The following is an 18,615-nucleotide window of genomic DNA, read 5'->3' on the forward strand; positions in this document are numbered from 1 at the left end:
ACTGATACACAAGCAGTTATTCAAAATGTAGTTAAGCTCATTTGAAGTGCTTTCTATAGAAACAAAAAGCTAGATCAGCAGCTTCACAGAAAGAGTCTTCAAAAGGCAAAGGAGAAAAGATATTCACTGCATTTGTGAACATCTGGGCATGGTCTTCTAATGACAGTATTTGCATTGGAAGATCAGCCTTTTGTGCTGAGTTTCAGTGGAGCCCTTACATTCATGATGATCATTGATGATCATTCATCTGCCAAGTGGAAACAGGTAAAAGCCTGTTTCTGCTAAGGCCTATAGCCTCTATGATGGGCCCCAACTGCGATTATAAGACTATCACTCTGTCTCACTCATGTTGTTCCTTATGGTTCCAGCATGTGTGCAGCTGGAAGGATGAGCCATGCTATCTTGTCATGAGGAAGACTCTCATGGTTGCAAGGGAACGGTTCCAATGGTAACACACTGCAGAATACAAGCTTGGCATTGTCAGTAAGAGGGATACAATTAGACCTAATCTACTGCAGAATAACTCCAAGCACAAGTCTCCAGTAAAACACACACGATCTGTTTTGATGCATCTCTGAAGTCATTGTCATCACAACAGTTATTTTCCAGCAGAAACATCAAGAGAAGAAAACATATGAGATACATGTGGAACATGCTAGACCTGATGGGTACAAGGAAGCTGAATTTGCCAATTTAGAAAATCTGGTCTAGAGAATACAGTTTGGAGCACAAAGACACACACAGCTGTGGGTGCAGGAAAGGTCATGAAGGGAAAGACTGTAAGAAAACCAGAGTTAATACTTAAAATTCATACAATCATTTCTCTTTGGGAGGAAATAAGTAAATCTACTTTCAAGTATGCTTCATTTAATTTCAGTGCCTCTGTACTGGAAATATGTAGGCAGATTTATATTGATGGAGTTTAATGAATAACTAGTGTAAATTTCAAGGTACAATGTCAGCTGTACAGAGAGGATGGAAAAAGCAAGGGGGAGATTAATACTAATTTAACAACTTTCACACCGTACATTTGCTCACTCCAATTAATTTAATGTACTGGACAGGTGGCCTGGGAGATTTATCCTTTTACATAAATCTATGACAACAACTTGTTTTCAGTGATTCAACACACTATCATTTGAAAACTGTTTCAGAGAGAACAGTTATGCTGGGGATGCATATGGGCTACATAAGTTTATATGCTTTTGACAGATGAGGAACAAAAAGGAAAAGAAAAAAAAGGTGCTCAGTGAAAAAGCATATATATAGTATGTGTCCACTTAAATATTAGAGAGGGAAAATCAGGTATTCACGGAGAGGCTATGATTACATCACCATATGTTCCTAAACACCGGCACAATAGTGACTATCTCTGAATTCTGCTTTTTGAAGCAGGCAGTTCTCTGAAACAATTAGACAGAGATAAGACCTTGGGGAATGCTCCAGTCTCTGTGAATGAGTTTCAGTATCAAAAGTTAAGTTTTACAGTAACTCCTCCTAACATAGGATTAGAGAACACTCAGGTTATCTCTTGAGGAAAACAAAGAAGGTGACAATCAGATGGGGTAGTACCACCTACAATCTGTTACTATTTGAGAGGAATTATGTGACCATAGGAAATAATGACCCATTACATAATAAAACAGTACCCACTTGTATCTCAAATAATGGGATCTTACCTAAACAAAAATCTCTGTCAGTCTTCTTATCCATTCTACCTAAATATCCATTTTCACTGAGAGAGATCACACGCTTGGAAACACCCCCTGAGTTTGCTGATTTGCTTCCCTTCTCCTCTTGTACCCTTGACAGCTTCTCCTCATCAACATCCTCTCCGGAGTCTGCACTCTTAATGCTCAGACGTCTCATCCGCGACACAGAGTCAACTTCCTTCATTCGCACTAAGCGATCCATGGCAGTCCGGCTAGATGGAGAAGTGAGTTTGCCTTGGAGTGTCTCTATCACTTTTGAGGTGCTTCTCACTCTCTTTTCTGAATGCTGATACACAGCTGACTTGCAAGACAAGTTTTGGTCCTCACCTTGGCAGGGACCTGCAGGTTGTTCAAAAGCTTGCTTGGTTATCTTAGTTTTAGTGCTGGCTTCTTGGTCAGTGGTTTGGCATTCATCAGGGTATAAAGATTGGCCTCCCTCTCCAACAAAGAGTGCACTCTCTGTCCAGCCACACTTTCGTCTTCCTTCATAAGAATCATCTTTTTTTCCTTCTTTGCCACTTACTGTACTGTCCACTGATGATTCAAAGGCCTGGGCACCATTAGCAGGACTAGTGCCTGAGTGAAGCCCAACTCTATCATCAGGAAGGAGAGATTCCACTGCTATCTCTATGCCTAAAATCCTTGCAGCTCTTGCCTGCAATGACTCATTCGGAGGGATTTCCACTGCATTTACATTTGAAGAATGATCAGAATTGTTAACACTAGGTTCTGAGGCTGTATCAAGGCCCACCGATCTCAAATCTGGCTCAGAGTGCCCTTGGCTCCTTTTTGTTAACGACAAGCGTACTATTGTGCCTCTCTCTAATACTGTATCGTTTCTGGGAGTTATGCCTTTGTTCGGTTTAACAAAGTCTAGGTAATTTTGATATTCATTCATCTCCTTTAAGTCAGCATTATTGAAAGGATTACTGTGACATGAATTGCTTGGGCTACTAGACAAAACTCTCTTGATAGGGCCTGCACTAACTAGCCGTTTGTTTGTTCTGCTCTTGGCTTCCTCTTCTCTCATTTCTGTTATCAGACTTCCATCTGCTGGCCTGACTACTTCACTGCTCTCTCTTGGCTGCAAAGAACTTTGTGATCCAACACAGCTCTGCTGATCACCGTACTCTGTCCCCATACTCCAACTTTCAGACTTACTTTTAATTCTTCCTGACTTAAACACAGGAATGTCTGGCACAATGGTTTCCAGTTTCCCACCCTGTCTTAGTTCCTGGTTTGACTTCTCATTTCTGGACACCCTTCTCTTTGTAAGGCCACACTCTTGTGGAGAAGCTGCAGCACCTTCTGAGTCTTCCTCACTACTAGTGCTCTCTTTCTGTCCTTGCAGTTCCTTGTTAAAACTTTCTAGCTCACTTATTGCATCCCAGGGGCGGCGACTTACAGGTTTCAAAAGGAACTGGCCAAACAGCTCTTTACTGTTACATGGAGTGCTTGCTTCTCCTTTAACTACATCACCCTTGGAAACCAGGCCAGTTTCCCTTGCCCGGGCAGGCACATTTCCGCTGGACCCAGAAGGCTGGCTCTGATGTGCCTTTGGCAAAGGGGCCTGAAGGACAGAGACGGCAGTCCTTGAAAATGCACTGTTGCTAGATTGACTGAGGTACGTCTGACCTTTCATGCTGTAAGCACTCTGTGTACTGTTTCTCCCGTCAGAAGGTAACCCTGTCTGCTTTGACCCTATTGTGGATGCTGTGCATCCCATGAGCTTTGGAATTAGCAATTTATTACTACTGGGTTTCCCAGGCTTTGTACCATGGAAAAATTGTGGGCTTTTAGGTTCTTCAGTGAAACTGGTCTGCGTCTGCTGGTCTTTGTACTGATCACCTGGCCAGGAGCCAGAGTATTTGAGCTCTCTGTGTTTTGTAGGCTGAATAAATCTGAGGTCATTCATTTGTTTGAACTCTTCTGGTCTCCACAGCTCTTGTTTTTGTAACTCATTTTTATTGGTCATGTTTCCTGTAAGCGCTTGTAACTCTAAGTCCGTTGAAGACATACTTAAGAGACTTTGTTCTTGCAAAGCCCCATTGTTATCAAACCCATTCTTATCAGGGCTCTGGGTTATGTTGTTGTTCCTATCTGTATCTGGCAGATTTGATTCTGATTTAACTGGGATGGAGACCAAACAAAATATAGTTTCATTCATTTTTTTCTTTGAACTCTTTTTGCTCTGCATCCCAATTCCAGGTTCAAACTTTTTCACTTTTGTAACAGTCTCACAGGTGCTGTCCATATGTGAATTTCTTACAGAAAGTTTGCCTTGTGTGTACTCTGTACTGGCTTCGTTACGGGGACTGTGGTTAGTTGTGCTACAACTGTCTTTTTGGTCAGACAAGGCACAATTTTCCTGATCTTGGATGGATGGTGCCAACCATCTGTTACTGTGGGTGGAGCTGTCGGAAGTTCTTTCTCCCTTTACAGAATTAGATAAGTCTGATGCATCCAAAAAGGCACTGTTATACTGTACTTCAAGATCTCTATCTTGCAAAGTACCGGAACTGGAACTACATGCATTTTCAGTGTATTTAATGTTGTCCTGGAGACTTTCTGGTGGTGCAATTTTAATATGTCGTATTCGAGGATCGTCAAAGGGAATATACTGAACAGAACGCAGGTAGTCAGCAGGGTGCCTAGCACGGCTTTGCTTTCCATGAGAAAGATGGTTGTCTTTGCAAGGTTCACCTACTGTTTCGAAAGAATTTGTGGTTGGTCGTTGGCAGGTGACAGCCCTTTCGGCAGTATTCTGCTGATCACTGTTAACATATGCATCACTGTTAGGCACTTCATTGAGCGAATGTGGAGTCACACTTTGGTGAGGTGGAGATTTGTAAGATGGAGGAGGTACATAGACAGGGGGCTCCAAACCAGAGTCTTGAATGCAACCATCTTGCCTTGGCTCATTAACTTTGTCTAAATAGGAAATAGGTTCATCTTTTCGATAGTGGTCCTGAAAAGCACTGGTTTCTGCAGGTGTCCTGGTTTGCTGCTGCAGTTCATAGGACGGAGGTTTCAGAGGTCTTCCATACTTGGGTTTTGCCAGTGGCAGGAATTGGCCTCCTGTTTCTTGGTGTTTGGTTGATTCCAAAGTTAGTCTATTTGGGGGATAAGAAGGTGTTTGAGTTCCACTGAGAGTGCTGTTACTGTTTGTCAGGGAGGGCATTTCTACACACCTCAAGCTCTCTGGTGAAAGAACTCTTGGCAATGACTGTGATTTCCCTTTGTTATGGGTGCTCAGTACATTGTCTCCCAGGGTCAATGAGTACAGATCTTGAAGCAGTTTCTCCCTGTCACCATCTGACATCTGCCTTCCTATTTTTTTTGGTTGGTTCCAGCTTTCCATTCTTAAATTTTGCCATTTGCAGTCCCCAGGCACTTTACAGCTCTCCTGCAAACCACTTCTTGCATACTCTGGGCCTGCTCCTACCTTAAGCTGACTTTCTTTAGCATGCCTGTGTGCCCCGTGGGCTGGGGACGGTCCTTTCATTTCAGAGCCTCCTTTGTGTGAGTAGCCCAGTAACACACTAAAGTCTTGTCCTCTTCTTCTCCAGTAGGCAAGATCTTTATCTGTCTTGGGCTGGGAAGACCATGTTAATTGAGGCCTGTCATCAATCCTGAAAAAGAAATGCAGCGTCATGGGCAATTTATACAGATGTCCTTTCTTTTCCTTATGAGTAACTCTATTAGGAAGTCAGATGTTGAGTTTTGCCAATGGGATTTTGTAATCGGTTCACAACCAGAAGAAGTTATGATTTTAATGAGAGGATTTAAAAATCAGTCATTAACATGAGCAAAGGAATGGCGAAGGAACTCTGCTTGCATGTTGTTAGCTATGCAAAGCTGTTAGGAGGAGAAATAAAATACACACAGTTATGTGCCATGCAAACATGTACAGCCCTCAATGGACACTAGTAAAATAGAAATGATTACGTTGAACTGATTTCTACGCTCTGTTACATCAAAATCTATTGACTTCAAGGGGACTACTGTGCTAGAGAAGTTTAAGAAGAATTTAAAGCTAAAAAGCAGAGGATAAAGAGAACAGGTAGGGGGCTAATTCATAATGTATGTTCTGCAAGAAGTATGATTTGCATCCTAGTACAAGGGCTGAAACTGAACATGTCATTTCTTGCTTTGATGCTTCTTTCTGAGATAACACATTTCTTTAAAGTTTTTGAATAAAATGATACTCTACAACTACGGTTATGTACTACTACTGTTCTGAGTAAGATGGAGCCAATATTTAAAATCTAAAATACCTTAAAAGAAGTTTAACATTTTTAATTAAAGAGCTATTAACTCCCACAATACATCACTGATATATGAAAAACAGTAAACACTTTACTGAAGATAAAAAAAAAATCAGAACATGGCTTTACATGAATAGAATAGGTTCTTCATGTGTTCTGAACATACTGTAAATTGTTTTATATATTACTGCTGAATGAAATTGGTACCTTTCTGTGCAAATAATTAATCTTCTATTATTTGAACCATTTTCTGTTATTCTTGTACCTAAGGTACAAGGTCCAACCATATAACTGTCATTATACTACAGAGCTGCCACTAGCATAGGACTGGAAAGAAAAATCAAAATTGACATAAATAGGACAAGTATGTAGATAGAGCCCAAGAATTTCTTCCTCTTTCTTCAGTCCCAAGGTATAAAAACAGTTTCATCTGGCTTTTTTACTAAAAAACAATAATTTATTTAAATACCACTTTATGAAAGCGTAACACAGTTCAAAATTCAGAATCAAACTTAAGCGGTTCAGATTCATAGCACCGTTCAGTATTTTTTTAATAAGTATGAACTTTATCCTATGAATATGAAAGTTTAAAAACCAAACTGGGATGAGGTGCATCTTGTTCCTGTTAAATCTACTGGATTAAGACCTAACAGCTGAGCAAAACATTCTCTCTCTGAAACACAAAGTAAAGTTCAATTGGTGAACCCCAGGAAGTAATAAAAGTCTTCATTAATCAATGAGATATAACGGGACACCTCCTATATTGGGAAGTTGATTGCGGTAATGATGGACATTTCTATGCTGCTCAGCATGTTGAATCACGCAGCTGAACAAATGCTGCCTTCTTCTGAGATTATCAAATCCACCTTTTCATCTTGTTCCCATGCTGTTATGGCGCCACTTATATCTATGTTTCCAAAAAAAAAAAAAAGAAAAAAAAAAGAAATAAAAGGTGAGAAACAGAGTCTAGCAATAGCAAAAGAGGGAATGGAGAGATTGTTCTTTCCATTCTGCCAGATCTACTAGGAACACAAAATATCTGGTGTGATTTTATCAATCATTGTAAAAGGGTCTATAAAAATCACAGAAACTATGGAGTCATAGATTATAAGATCAGAAAAGTCCATCATAATTACTTAGCCTGACATCCCGCTTAACACATGCCATCAAATTTCCCTGGAATCATGCCTGTTTCAATGGCAGCATGTCTTTTAGAGAAGCATATAAAAATCTCAATCTTAAAACTTCCAGTGATAGAGAAACTGTCGCGATTGTTGCAAAGGTTAATCCACAATTAAAAAACCCAACAAACTGCAAACTAAATATAAAGTGAAAACATATTCTTATCCAAACAAATATAAAAAATATTGTAGAAAGGAGGTATGGCAAACATTAATTTTGAGATTTGCAACAATTGCAATTTACAGTAGAAGAATGAAATGGGCTAGCTATTTAAAGAGTTTAATAGGAAATTTTTAATAGATAAGCATTACTTGATTCTTTCCTAGGAAGCCACTAGAAACAGAAGAGTTTTGGTTAGTTTTCTTTTTTTCTATAAAAACAAACAAAACCCAAGTTCAAATATTCATTGTACTAAATTAGCCCTAAGTTAGGATGGTCTAGCGTCAGTTACAGAAAGCATGTTCCTCCATATTTTAAGATTGTTTAAAGGATTACAGTTCCTTTAAAAGATTAATAACTAGGCTACAGTAATAAACTTCGAAACGTGATATAAACCACCCTGTGACCTGTACCATATCATGAGTGCAAAGTGAGAGCAGACAAGACATTTAAAAGGAGGCTTTTAAAACCTTGCCTTTTCTGTGATATAGTCACAAAGCAGAGAATCTCTCCAACCGCAGGCTCAGGCACTGCAGGTGGTTACACGGGCAGCCTGTTTCCTGGACCCGGTAAGCTACTGGAGAGGAAGCCAATACACTGTGCAGCGGGAAGTGGATGCTGCAGTCTCCTCAAGGACTCTCTCACTTGACTCCAGGCTGAAGACTCCTTGGACTGCTCTCTGGAGCAGTGAGTGGACTACCCACATGCCTGCATCCAGCATATGAGCTGGCAGGCAGCCCTTCGGACAATGCATGAGCCTCAGAGTATAACCACACTGACTGGCAGCAACTGGGGCCATGCAGCAGTCCTTCCCGCTATCTTTCGCTTCTGGGTCTTGCAGTCCTGTAAAATGGTGGAAAGGTGGAAGGGGAAGCATTCAGGAGTAATCCTAAATTCAAAATACTTCACTACTGCAAATTTCTGCCTTACCCCTTGATGTAATGGCACAGATGGAGACAGCAGCCTGCATCAACCTGCAGATGCTTTTCAGCTTCGGCAGGATACTAGTGACTGGAGTAGTCCATGGGATCAGTCAGGAAGATCTGAACCCTATGAACTCTTTTCTAAAAGGTCTGCTTTTAAGAAATGTCACATTTTCCATGTGATAAAGTTGGTTCTATATAAAATTAATCTAATGAAAAACTTGTATTATAAATAAGCAATTGCTAGTTTTCTATGAATTTTAGGCCTTTGGAATAAACTAGGCCATCAGCCCTGCCCTGTGTTGGCTGCATTTCTCTTAGCAGCAGCTATCAGATGGGGTTGAAAATGCCTTGCTCCCCCAGAGTGATGCTAGACCAGCAGGACCTTACACGATCCCCATAATGGGAACAGAAGTGGAGGAGCATGGCACAGGCTGTGAAGTCAAAACCTTGCAGAATGAGGCCACTTCTGGGTTATCTAGCAATACCATGGAAGCTTCTGTGATGTTTCTGGCTCCCAGTGGGTAAGCCGTAAGAACAAGGCACTTCAGCGCTCCAGATGCGCATGCTGATGACCCCAGGGGAAACTGTGCCCAGCAGGGAGGCCCTGTTTAGAAATTTCCAGGATTTAGCAGCAAGGGGACATGATTTTCAGAGAATGGTTCTGGCAATTTCTGTTCTTGTTTGGGATCCTATCCTTGTATATACATGCTCTCAACATTTTGAAACATCAGTTTAGTTTTCTAATTTTTCCAGCAGGTGATTTAATTAATGATAGTATCTACTTATGTCTAAATTTGCTAGCTACCAACCTAAAACCTCGTTCATCTGTCCTTCCTCCCACGCAAAAACTAAGGAAAGGGCCCATCTGTTCTTTGTCTTCCACTCAGAAGAGAAGCAGGACGTAGTTCTCCTGTGGATCCTCCATCTCTACCCCTAAGGTCAACTTCCCTGTTTTATTTGCCTCATCTAACTTTTTAAAGCCTTTACTGGGCAGTCTCCTAATACTCAGTGAAACAAGGACTGCCCTCAGACCACTTGCCCTCCCCACCCCATAGCCTGCCTGAAGAACAACAGGATGGAGCAAGAAGTCAACAGGAGCAGGGCCTCTTGCAACTTGCAACACCATGTGATGTGCCCACACGCTTCTGCTGCAATCACCCCTCTGGCCATTACAAAACAGGCTCAGCTCTGCAACCTGTCTGTGAAGGCAGCAATACAGTGGGCAGCATTGCTTTTTTTCTGAGGCTTTTTGGAAGGTGAGTAGGTTTTTGACATCCAGTACCATCTAGTACTATCCACAGAGTGTGGCACAGCTAATTGCCACCACTGAGTAGTCTGCGTCATTCTCTAAATTCCCATGGACCTGGTCAAGGTTTATGAAGCTAGTCAGGTAGGTTACTGACTACTTCTTTTGGCTTTCTCCTGCCACAGTGCCAACATCTGCTAGGTTGACAAGGCAGCATCACTACCTCTCGTGTGCCCTGGCATGCTGTGCCACATAACCTGGCTGGTGGATGAACTGGAGGCAGGTGACAGAAGTTGGTCCTGAAGCTCAGCCTAATTATTAAGTATTATTAATTAGAGCAGTTGCTAAACATAGAAAAAACAAGCAAACCTCTCTGCAAATTGTTACTAGTTGGAAGCTTTTAAGAGGCTGATCTAGAAAAAGGAGCTGGTACTTTAAATCTGTTAAGTCCAAAAAAACCACTGTGCTTGCTAGATGCCACCTCTTTGGGCCCAGATTTTCTCCAAGGCTCTGAAACATGCAGTTCTGTCCCCGTCTAAGACCAGGAACCTATTTCCCTGAATGATCCAGAAACCAGAGAGAGATCAAAGTCCCTGGTGAAGCTTATTACAGACCAGCCCATAACAGGCCTGAACTCCCCGAAGTGGGCAATCACAAAAAACTGTCCTCTTTCATTTTAAAACAATTCACCTTTGCATGACCACCTCTTGCCTCAGATCCTGCCCAGGGGAGGGGAAGCATGGGTCTACCTTCAAGGGGTATCAAGGCAGAGCCTGAGATTATCACCCTGGAGCTTCACAACTTAAACATGGATGTTGCAGCATGGAGCTTACAGACATTCTGACTTGATCTCACCCAAAGAATCTCATCACCCTTCCTTACAGTAAGAGGAGGACAGCTCCAGGATCGCTCTCTGACTGCACCAGAGGTATGCTGCACACCCATGGATGACAAAAAAAGAGGGCTGACACAAAGGCCTTCCTTTTTTTCATAGCTTCTAGTACCCTGTAAGAGTCCTAAATAGGGTCACTATGAATTGGTGCCTTAATAATAATAATAATAGGGAAAAAAAAGTTTCTATTTTTATTAAAAGGTGACAAAGTTATCTCCAGTGCAAGGTTTTGTTCTCTATTTTATGGGGAAAAGCAGCTTTTTAAAATCATGATACAATATTTAACTACATTGTAGGCTGACAAATTCCACCTCTACCTTTTTGAGAGGCTAGTAAGAGACATTTAAACTGTCACAGAGGATTGTTTTGTAATGCATTTCCCAGCCTACACTTAACAGTTATAGATACCTTTGCCACATCTCAAGCGTGGGGCAGCTGAACAAGCCCACACAGCACTGACACCCTGCGGATTTAACGGAAGAGGAGGCAGTCTTCTCGCCACTGACACGCACTCAAAGCATGCTCGGCCTCCCAGGATGTGGGAGCAGCAGCGCTACAGCTGCTTCCAGCCTTGCACAGCCATACTTCATTCACACCGTTTTTAACCTGCACTGCAAACTCTGTTCCAAGGCCAAGTGACACCTTTTTTCTTCACACCCTGTACACCCTCTTTTCCTGCTTTAAAGCTTTTTCCCTGTTTTGTTACTTTTTCAGAATTTTTCCTCATTTCACTGTTTGTGGTCTACCTCAAAGTATACCATACAGGATCTTCTCTATTATCTATAAAATGTGTGTCCTCTCCTTCCTTCTTTAGCACTAACCCACCTGCACTAGGCAGAGCCCCACCTGGAACAGAGAGAACCATTACACACCACGGTTGGGATTTGGGGCCCTAATGCTGCTTTTTACCACATGCTTTTGTTTTTCCTGTTATTCTAGCAGGCAATGAGCAGTCATTTCTGCTCCAGGCCAACAGGCTTGCAAGGGGAAGAGACAGGAAGGGAAAGAAGAGACAAGACCAGCACTTGGGGAACACATTTCTTTGCCATGTGTTACTGAAGGTCTTCATAGGAGGACAAGATCCCAAGGCTACAATGTTTTGTCCCGCTTTCAGTTTCAAGCCTTTTCTGCAGGAGGAAGGGGCTTTTCTTTATAAAGCATCATCATATTTGAACTTGCTTCTAGTACGGCCTTAGCCCCTTTCCTTTGTTCATATTTAGCACTCCAATAGCTGCAAAACAACGCCCAAAGCTGGGCTGTATACACACAGCTCTTCCTGCCTAGCCTGTCCCAGTTCAAGTGCACGTCCTCCATATTAAGCAAGCCACAGTTGTACAAGCATGTTTTATGAAGTGATGACAAGAGCTTCCATTGGGTTTGAGCTGTTTGAAAAAGAAACATATAGGCACCTTCTCATGTTTACTCCATGAGAGCTGCCTCTAAAAAAAAAAAAAAAAAAGCTTTGTGTATGTAAGAATATCCATATCCATAGAGAGCGGCACACAGCTGAATTTACAGCAAAAATCAGACCATACACATGACAGAAGAAGATGTGTTCATTTTTTTTAACTATTCATTTTTGAAAGGAAGAGGTTTTGCCTTGTTTTTACAGCACTTGCACTGAGCTTTTCCAAACTTGCCAGAAAGCTTTCTAATACAGACCATATTAATAAATTAAATTTTTCCACACCTGGCAACTTGCTGCCACCTCAGTATTCTCAAAGACCTCACTCTACCAAAAGGTGAATGGATGTACCACTGTCCTGTCATCCTGTCGCTGTTGCGACCAGGGCTACGAAGATGTACCACTGCTTTGTGTGGACCTGGAGTGCATAAAGATGGTCATGTGTATGGGAGCAGAAAAAGATCAAAAGAAGATGGTATTGGGGTTAGGGTCATGCTTAGTTATCTGCCAGAACCAAAAGGAAGAGAAAGTAAAGCAATGGCATGATGCTGAAACTTACCCCCCTTCTGAAGTATGAAAAGTGGACAAACCCGGAAGGTCATGGTGGTAACCAGGACCTGCTTGCCTCCCTCGGCTCCCATGGCTGCTTTCAGTGCTGCTCGAGTTGCTTTTTGCCAAAGGTTTCTTGCTGTAAGCACTGGTTCTTGATTCTGACTCAAACCCATTCAGCATTCTCTGACCAGACCTATTCCCTGCAGTTTCATGCCGGTATCCATCACATCTGTTCTCATATGAAACAGGAGGATTTTTTGACAATTTGTATCCGTGAGAAATCAGGAGGTCCTCAACACTGAACATAATGTTTTGGTGTCAGTCACAGCTGTGCCATCAGAAAGCTCTTTCCAGCAGGACCCATCACTGGAAAAAGAAACAGAAAGCTGCTTTAAACATGGAAAGACATCTTCGCTCAGTTGGTAGGCTGCTGAAACTAAGAGTTTCATCCCCTGGCCTTAGTCTTCCACCCCTATAATAAAACATATTAAGTAAAGCGCATGCAGATGCTGATGAATCATGTGCTGACCTTCCCTAGGCAATACACCTACATTTATTCAGGCAAGTAGCAGATGCTGTGCTGCTGCTGAGTCAGTCCATTTAACTGAAGAATTCAGTGATGATTGAAGCTTTCAGTTTTCACTAAGTGATCTCAAAAAAATCTTTGCACCAGAGGTAAGCACACTATTTGAGGCAGGCATTTGCTTAAAAAACAGATTTTCTCCAGTCATGGGGAGATGTGTTTTGTACAGGGTTTTAGCTAGCTGCAGGAGGAGGGGCTAGATTACAGGGCAATAGAGCCTCTCCCTACAGTTCTGCATATTCCAACCTGGAAAAAAAGATCACATGAACAAGGCCAAAAATATGCACAAGAACAAAAATTAATTATGCTACCATATGAGAAGCCCAGGTAGTGTCATGCAATGCCCCACTTAAAAACTCTTCTTTATAGATGACTTTTTTTGGCCTAGGTTGGCACACTGGCAATCAGTAATCCTCAACTAGAATAATAAAAAACCTAAGATTTCAAGTATGCTCTATTTTTACAGCACAATTTCACCCTGCAAAATGATGGAAAACAACCCAAGATCCCTATAGGTCTGTTGTGTCTCAGTGATTTCCAAGACACAGGACAGTCAAGATTTCACTCCAGTGACAGCCCTCAGTTCTTTACTGACTACAGCAAAGATTCAGCAAACTGAATTACTTCGCAGGAAACAATCTCTATTGTCTATACTACTCTTCTAGGTTGTTATGGCAATTATGGAATATTCATTCTTCTGTGGTTTTAAAATGACCAGAATGTAATGATCTATTCTGTAGATTATACATAATAATGAACTGATTCTAGTATACTGCTCCTTGGATGACTGGTGTTACAAGGGAAAAACAAATGTGTTAAGAAGTAGTGAAACAGGAAACAAATCTATTCATTATGTAAAACACTCCAGACAGTTTTACCTGCACAGACTTCATTTAATGTGCCTGGTGAGTATTATGTGTCCTTTGGAGTAGCAGGTCTTACCTGAGGGAGTATAGCCCAGCATAGGCACAAACTCAGAAAGAGATCGTCTCTTGCTTGATCACGACCAGCAAGGGCATTTTACACACAGGGCTCTAAAACTCTTTTTGAGGAAGAGGAAAGGGAGAACTCTGCTCACGGCTATTTACAGTAATTTAAATTAGATGGAACAGCTACCAAGGTGGTTGCTCCATGTTTATCAGTGTTAAAGCTCTCTGGCTACACACACCCAGAAGTTGATAGGCAGGCATAGAATTTAAACCAGCTGTTGAGGAAGGGCACACCACGCTTTATGGCAACTTTGTGCCTCTCCAGTGCCCCGTCCAGTGCTGGCTCAGCCCGTCTCCTGGATGCCGTGTGCGCCGGCTCCTGGGGTGCTGCTGGGCACGCTGCAGCTTGTGCGTGCTGCCTACAGGGACGGCAGGTCTCGTCTCGAGGACAGCCCTCACGACGTGGCATAGAAAAACACGCAGTTTGTTACGCAAAGCCAAGCTTTCATGTGTAACTGAGAACATTGCAAATAGCGGCTTTTCAGCCTGAGAGCCTGCTTGGAGTTTAGACCAGTTCGCCTTCAGAGCTTAAAGAATCTTCTCCCTTTTTACACAAGCACAGCACAGAGAAATAAAGCTCTGTGCGGAAGGTAATTGAGGAGTATGGCCTTGCTAGAATGGGACTCCAAATTCCCAGTAAGTGCCCTGAATAACAGAGTCTGCAGTAAGAACAGCTAGGCAAAAGTCAAGGGGAAGAGCAACCCTTCTCTCTCAAGGGAAAAGGAAGATTTGGTGGGTTGCTTTGAATGCTGACCTAAATGACTGAGTTTCCACCCCCTCAGGACTGTGCACAGCACCAGGTACGAGCGGCACAAAGGGACCAGCTGGCTGCTAGAGCTGCTCAGTCTCTGAAAGGAGAAAGATCCGATGTGACTGCCATAAACAGCAGAAAGCCCTTCGGAGCGCTCACAGGTGCACGGAAGAAATGTGCTTTTCCTGCTATTATTGTCGGGCTGACCGGTGTGTTTGTTAACCCGCTCCCTGCCGCCCGCCGCAGCAGAGAGTGGGCGGAGAGGGAAAGGCAACGTGCCAGCCCCGCCGCCCGCAGAGAGCGCCCCGGGGAGCTGCACCGGGGGCTGTGGGTGACACACTGGCCGGGCTGGTGTCAACGCACGAGCCAACAAGCAAGTTGGCAGAAGTCACAAGGAGCCACTGTCCTCCAGCACCGGCCCGGGCTGGGCGGGACAGCAGAGGCCCTTGCCCGAAGCAAGCCTGCGGGAGACGACCACAGCAGCATCCGACATCTGCAAAGAGCCTGGCCAGCTGTCAAATCGGGGTGCAGTGCTGGGACGCTCTTCCCGCCTCTCCTTAAACAAATGAGTTCAAAAAATAAAATCAAAGCAATTGTATTGGCAGGAGTAACTAAACTGTTGCTGCTGTGCTGTCTTCTAAATAATTTATGAGACTGGGCCAAAGAGTAAAGTCTGTGCAGAGCTTCTAATTTGAGGTAAGATCAACAACGCTGGAAACAGTTTGTTTTCCCAGTGCTCATTTGTTTTGTTTGCCAATGACATCAGTGTTTTCTGATAGGGTTTGCTTCCTGAGGATGCCTCTTATCTTGCCAGTGTTTCCGACTTGTCCCAGTCAGCCGGTACAACTCCACGTTACACTGGAAACAGGGGCCAAACATTTTTCTGGAAACTTCTCAGCAGCACTCTCAGTTGCAAAGAAACAAGCCTATGCTGAACTACAGAAATGCGCACTAGCACATGTATACACAAACGCACGTGCACAGACACCTACTCAGAACACCTTGTTTCGGGGATAATCCGTTGGAGACCAGGGATCTCATCCCTGTTGCTAAGAAAAGCCCCAAACAACCTGGAAGGATCTTGAAATCTGGTTCTAGAATTTCCTCTGAGCTGCTTATAGAGCCCATTCTCGGTGGGAAGAACACACTGACCGCTGCTTGTGTACTGCCTGTATCTGTGGCAGGGCTTCTCAAGCCATCACCGCTCCTGGCAGTGACAACACATGCAGCAGTGGCAGAAGCAGCTCCTGTCTCCAGGCTTTCAAACGGCTTGAATACCATTTGGGAATCTTCACCGGATGGCATTTAGAGACGTCCGCCAGGCCTACTCCTTTGGTTACTCCCAATTCCTGAGATCATCCTTGCAGAGTACCCACGTATTTCGGTGGGAGACTGGAAGTGACGAAGAACTTGGCACTGAGCTGGCTGTTCTCCGTTACATCTCTCTCCCTCCCTCTGCTACTTGAAATAAACAGGAACATGGCAACCCTTCAACTCTTTGAATACTGTCCCTGAAAGTGCTTGCTTTCTTCATGTCCAACTGTATAACTATTTATAATAATTTGTAAACAATCCTATACAACTTTATAGAAACCAAAACAGTATAAGAACATTATTCATATTGCAAAATGAACCATACAAATATGAATTGCCAAAATTAAGGTATCCTGCATGGATGCATAGGTTACCACAGTCTGTAATTACATGGTTTCAGGCTACAAAAGTCCTGCAGGACTCCCACCTCCTTTGATGCATAGAGTAGGTGATGCTGGTCTCCATAACCTTCATCTACAGCAGCTATCCAAACACAGCTCGAAAGACAGAATCTGAAGCAGGCATCTGAACCACAAGGTGTATTATTTAGCTGGGTCACCTATTAAACTAGCTTATTTTCACTCAGTTTTGTAGAGTGCACTGATATTATTCCCATTTCATATCAGAAGTGTGTCAGACAGAAGTATTTATGTGGAGATATTAAAGTAAAAAACATCATTCTAGGTGCCCAATCTGATGCATCTACAACTTGATGTTTTAAGCATTTAGCCTTAATATTGAACTAGGTATGTTCAAAACAGTGCTCTCATTGATTTATTGCTGCAAGTGCTCACTGCTTCTGCAAGTCAAGTGTTGTGAGTCAGATGCCAATACAATAAGGACAAAGGAGTACAAAAAAAAGCTGGTTGCAGTAATTTTTCTAACTTCCTCTCCTCTGATGGAATGACTAGCTGGGGAGATGAGGGCAGAGCAGTGGAGGTTGTGTACCTTGACTTCAGCAAGGCTTTGGACACTGTCTCCCATAACATCCTCCTAGATAAGCTCAGGAAGTGTGGGTTAGACGAGTGGACAGTGAGGTGGATTGAGAACTGGCTGAAAGGCAGAGCTCAGAGGGTCGTCATCAGCAGGGTGGAGTCTAGTTGGAGGCCTGTGGCTAGCGGTGTCCCCCAGGGATCAGTACTGGGTCCCATCCTGTTCGACTTATTCATCAACGACCTGGATGAGGGGACAGAGTGCCTCCTCAGCAAGTTTGCTGATGACACCAAGCTGGGAGGAGTGGCTGATACACCTGAGGGCTGTGCTGCCATTCAGGGAGACCTGGACAGGTTGGAGAGTTGGGCGGAGAGGAACCTCATGAGGTTCAACAAGGGCAAGTGCAGAGTCCTGCACCTTGGGAGAAATAACCCGAGGCACCAGTACAAGCTGGGGGCTGACCTTCTGGAGAGCAGCTCTGCAGAGAAGGACCTGGGAGTGCTGGTGGATGACAAGTTGACCATGAGCCAGCAATGTGCCCTTGTGGCCAAGAAGGCCAATGGTCTCCTGGGGTGCATTAGGAAGACTGTTGCCAGCAGGTTGAGGGAGGTGATCCTGCCCCTCTACTCAGCCCTGGGGAGGCCTCATCTCGAGTACTGCATCCAGTTCTGGGCTCCCCAGTACGAGATAGACATGGAGCTACTGGAGAGAGACCAGTGTAGGGCTATGAGGATGACCAGAGGGCTGAAGCATCTGCCCTATGAGGAATGGCTGTGAGAGCTGGACCTCTTCAGCCTGGGGAAGAGAAGACTGAGGGGGGATCTTATCAATGTGTACAAGTACCTGAAGGGAGCGTGTCAAGGGGACAGGGACAAACTTTCTTCAGTTGCCCTGTGTGACGGGACAAAAAGCAATGGGCAGAAATTGAAGCACAGGAAGTTCCGCCTGAACATGCGGGGGAATTTCTTTACTGTGAGAGTGACGGAGCACTGGGACAGGTTGCCCAGTGAGGTTGTGGAATCTCCTTCTCCGGAGATATTCAAGGCCTGCCTGGATGCAACCCTATCTACCATGCTCTAGGTGACCCTGCTGAGCATGGGGGTTGGACTAGATGATCTCCAGAGGTCCCTTCCAACCTTACTGATTCTATGATTCTATGATCCTCTGTCCCTTGTCTTGTCCAGCCAGCTATGCACACATAGCCTGGTCACATACATATAGCAGCAGGGAAAGCATGGAGTGCTGTCGCCATGTGGGGTGGGTCAACTGCAGACTGGTCAGCACCAGAAGCTGGGATGCTGATGGCTGCGAGGAGAAAATCTTCAGCAAATGGAGCAGCAGAACCAGATAAGTGTCTGCTGGAAACATGCATGGACTTCTCCAAGTCCTAAACCATAGGTTCTGTTTTCAAGCATGATGGTACTACTACTACTAAGATTTGGGGTTTTCTTTTTCCTTTTTAATGTGGGCAAAGCAACATTCCTTCTCCCCTTCCTCTGACCCCTAGTTTTTCTTGGAAATGGTTGAATTGATTTAGCTGACGATATTAAAATAAATTTAGCCTGAGCAAGAGACACAACCTGAAAATCTTAGATCAAGTGATAAAAGCCTGACAAACTACTGCAATGGAAAACAGGTTCTCACAGTAAAAGCTTTAAAACTAGATGTTATTACTAGCTCAGTCTAAATATAACTCTCTGCTA

General features: G+C 43.5%; 1 protein-coding gene across 4 annotated transcripts in view; it reads right to left on the reverse strand.

The window, feature by feature from the left end:
• The window catches only part of JCAD (junctional cadherin 5 associated), a 68,512-nt gene that overhangs the window by 7,471 nt on the left and 42,426 nt on the right, over window positions 1–18,615 (reverse strand). For all 4 annotated transcript variants that reach the window (XM_062568981.1, XM_062568978.1, XM_062568980.1 and 1 more), the window contains 2 exons: window positions 12,350–12,708; window positions 1,680–5,344 (listed from right to left, as the gene is read on the reverse strand). In XM_062568981.1, coding sequence (XP_062424965.1) covers window positions 1,680–5,344; window positions 12,350–12,648 — 3,964 coding nt within the window. In that variant the 5' untranslated portion in view covers window positions 12,649–12,708. The remainder of the gene's footprint in view (window positions 1–1,679; window positions 5,345–12,349; window positions 12,709–18,615) is intronic.

The sequence above is a fragment of the Rhea pennata genome, chromosome 2 (genome assembly GCF_028389875.1).
Source record: "Rhea pennata isolate bPtePen1 chromosome 2, bPtePen1.pri, whole genome shotgun sequence".
Taxonomy (NCBI): Eukaryota; Metazoa; Chordata; class Aves; order Rheiformes; family Rheidae; genus Rhea; species Rhea pennata.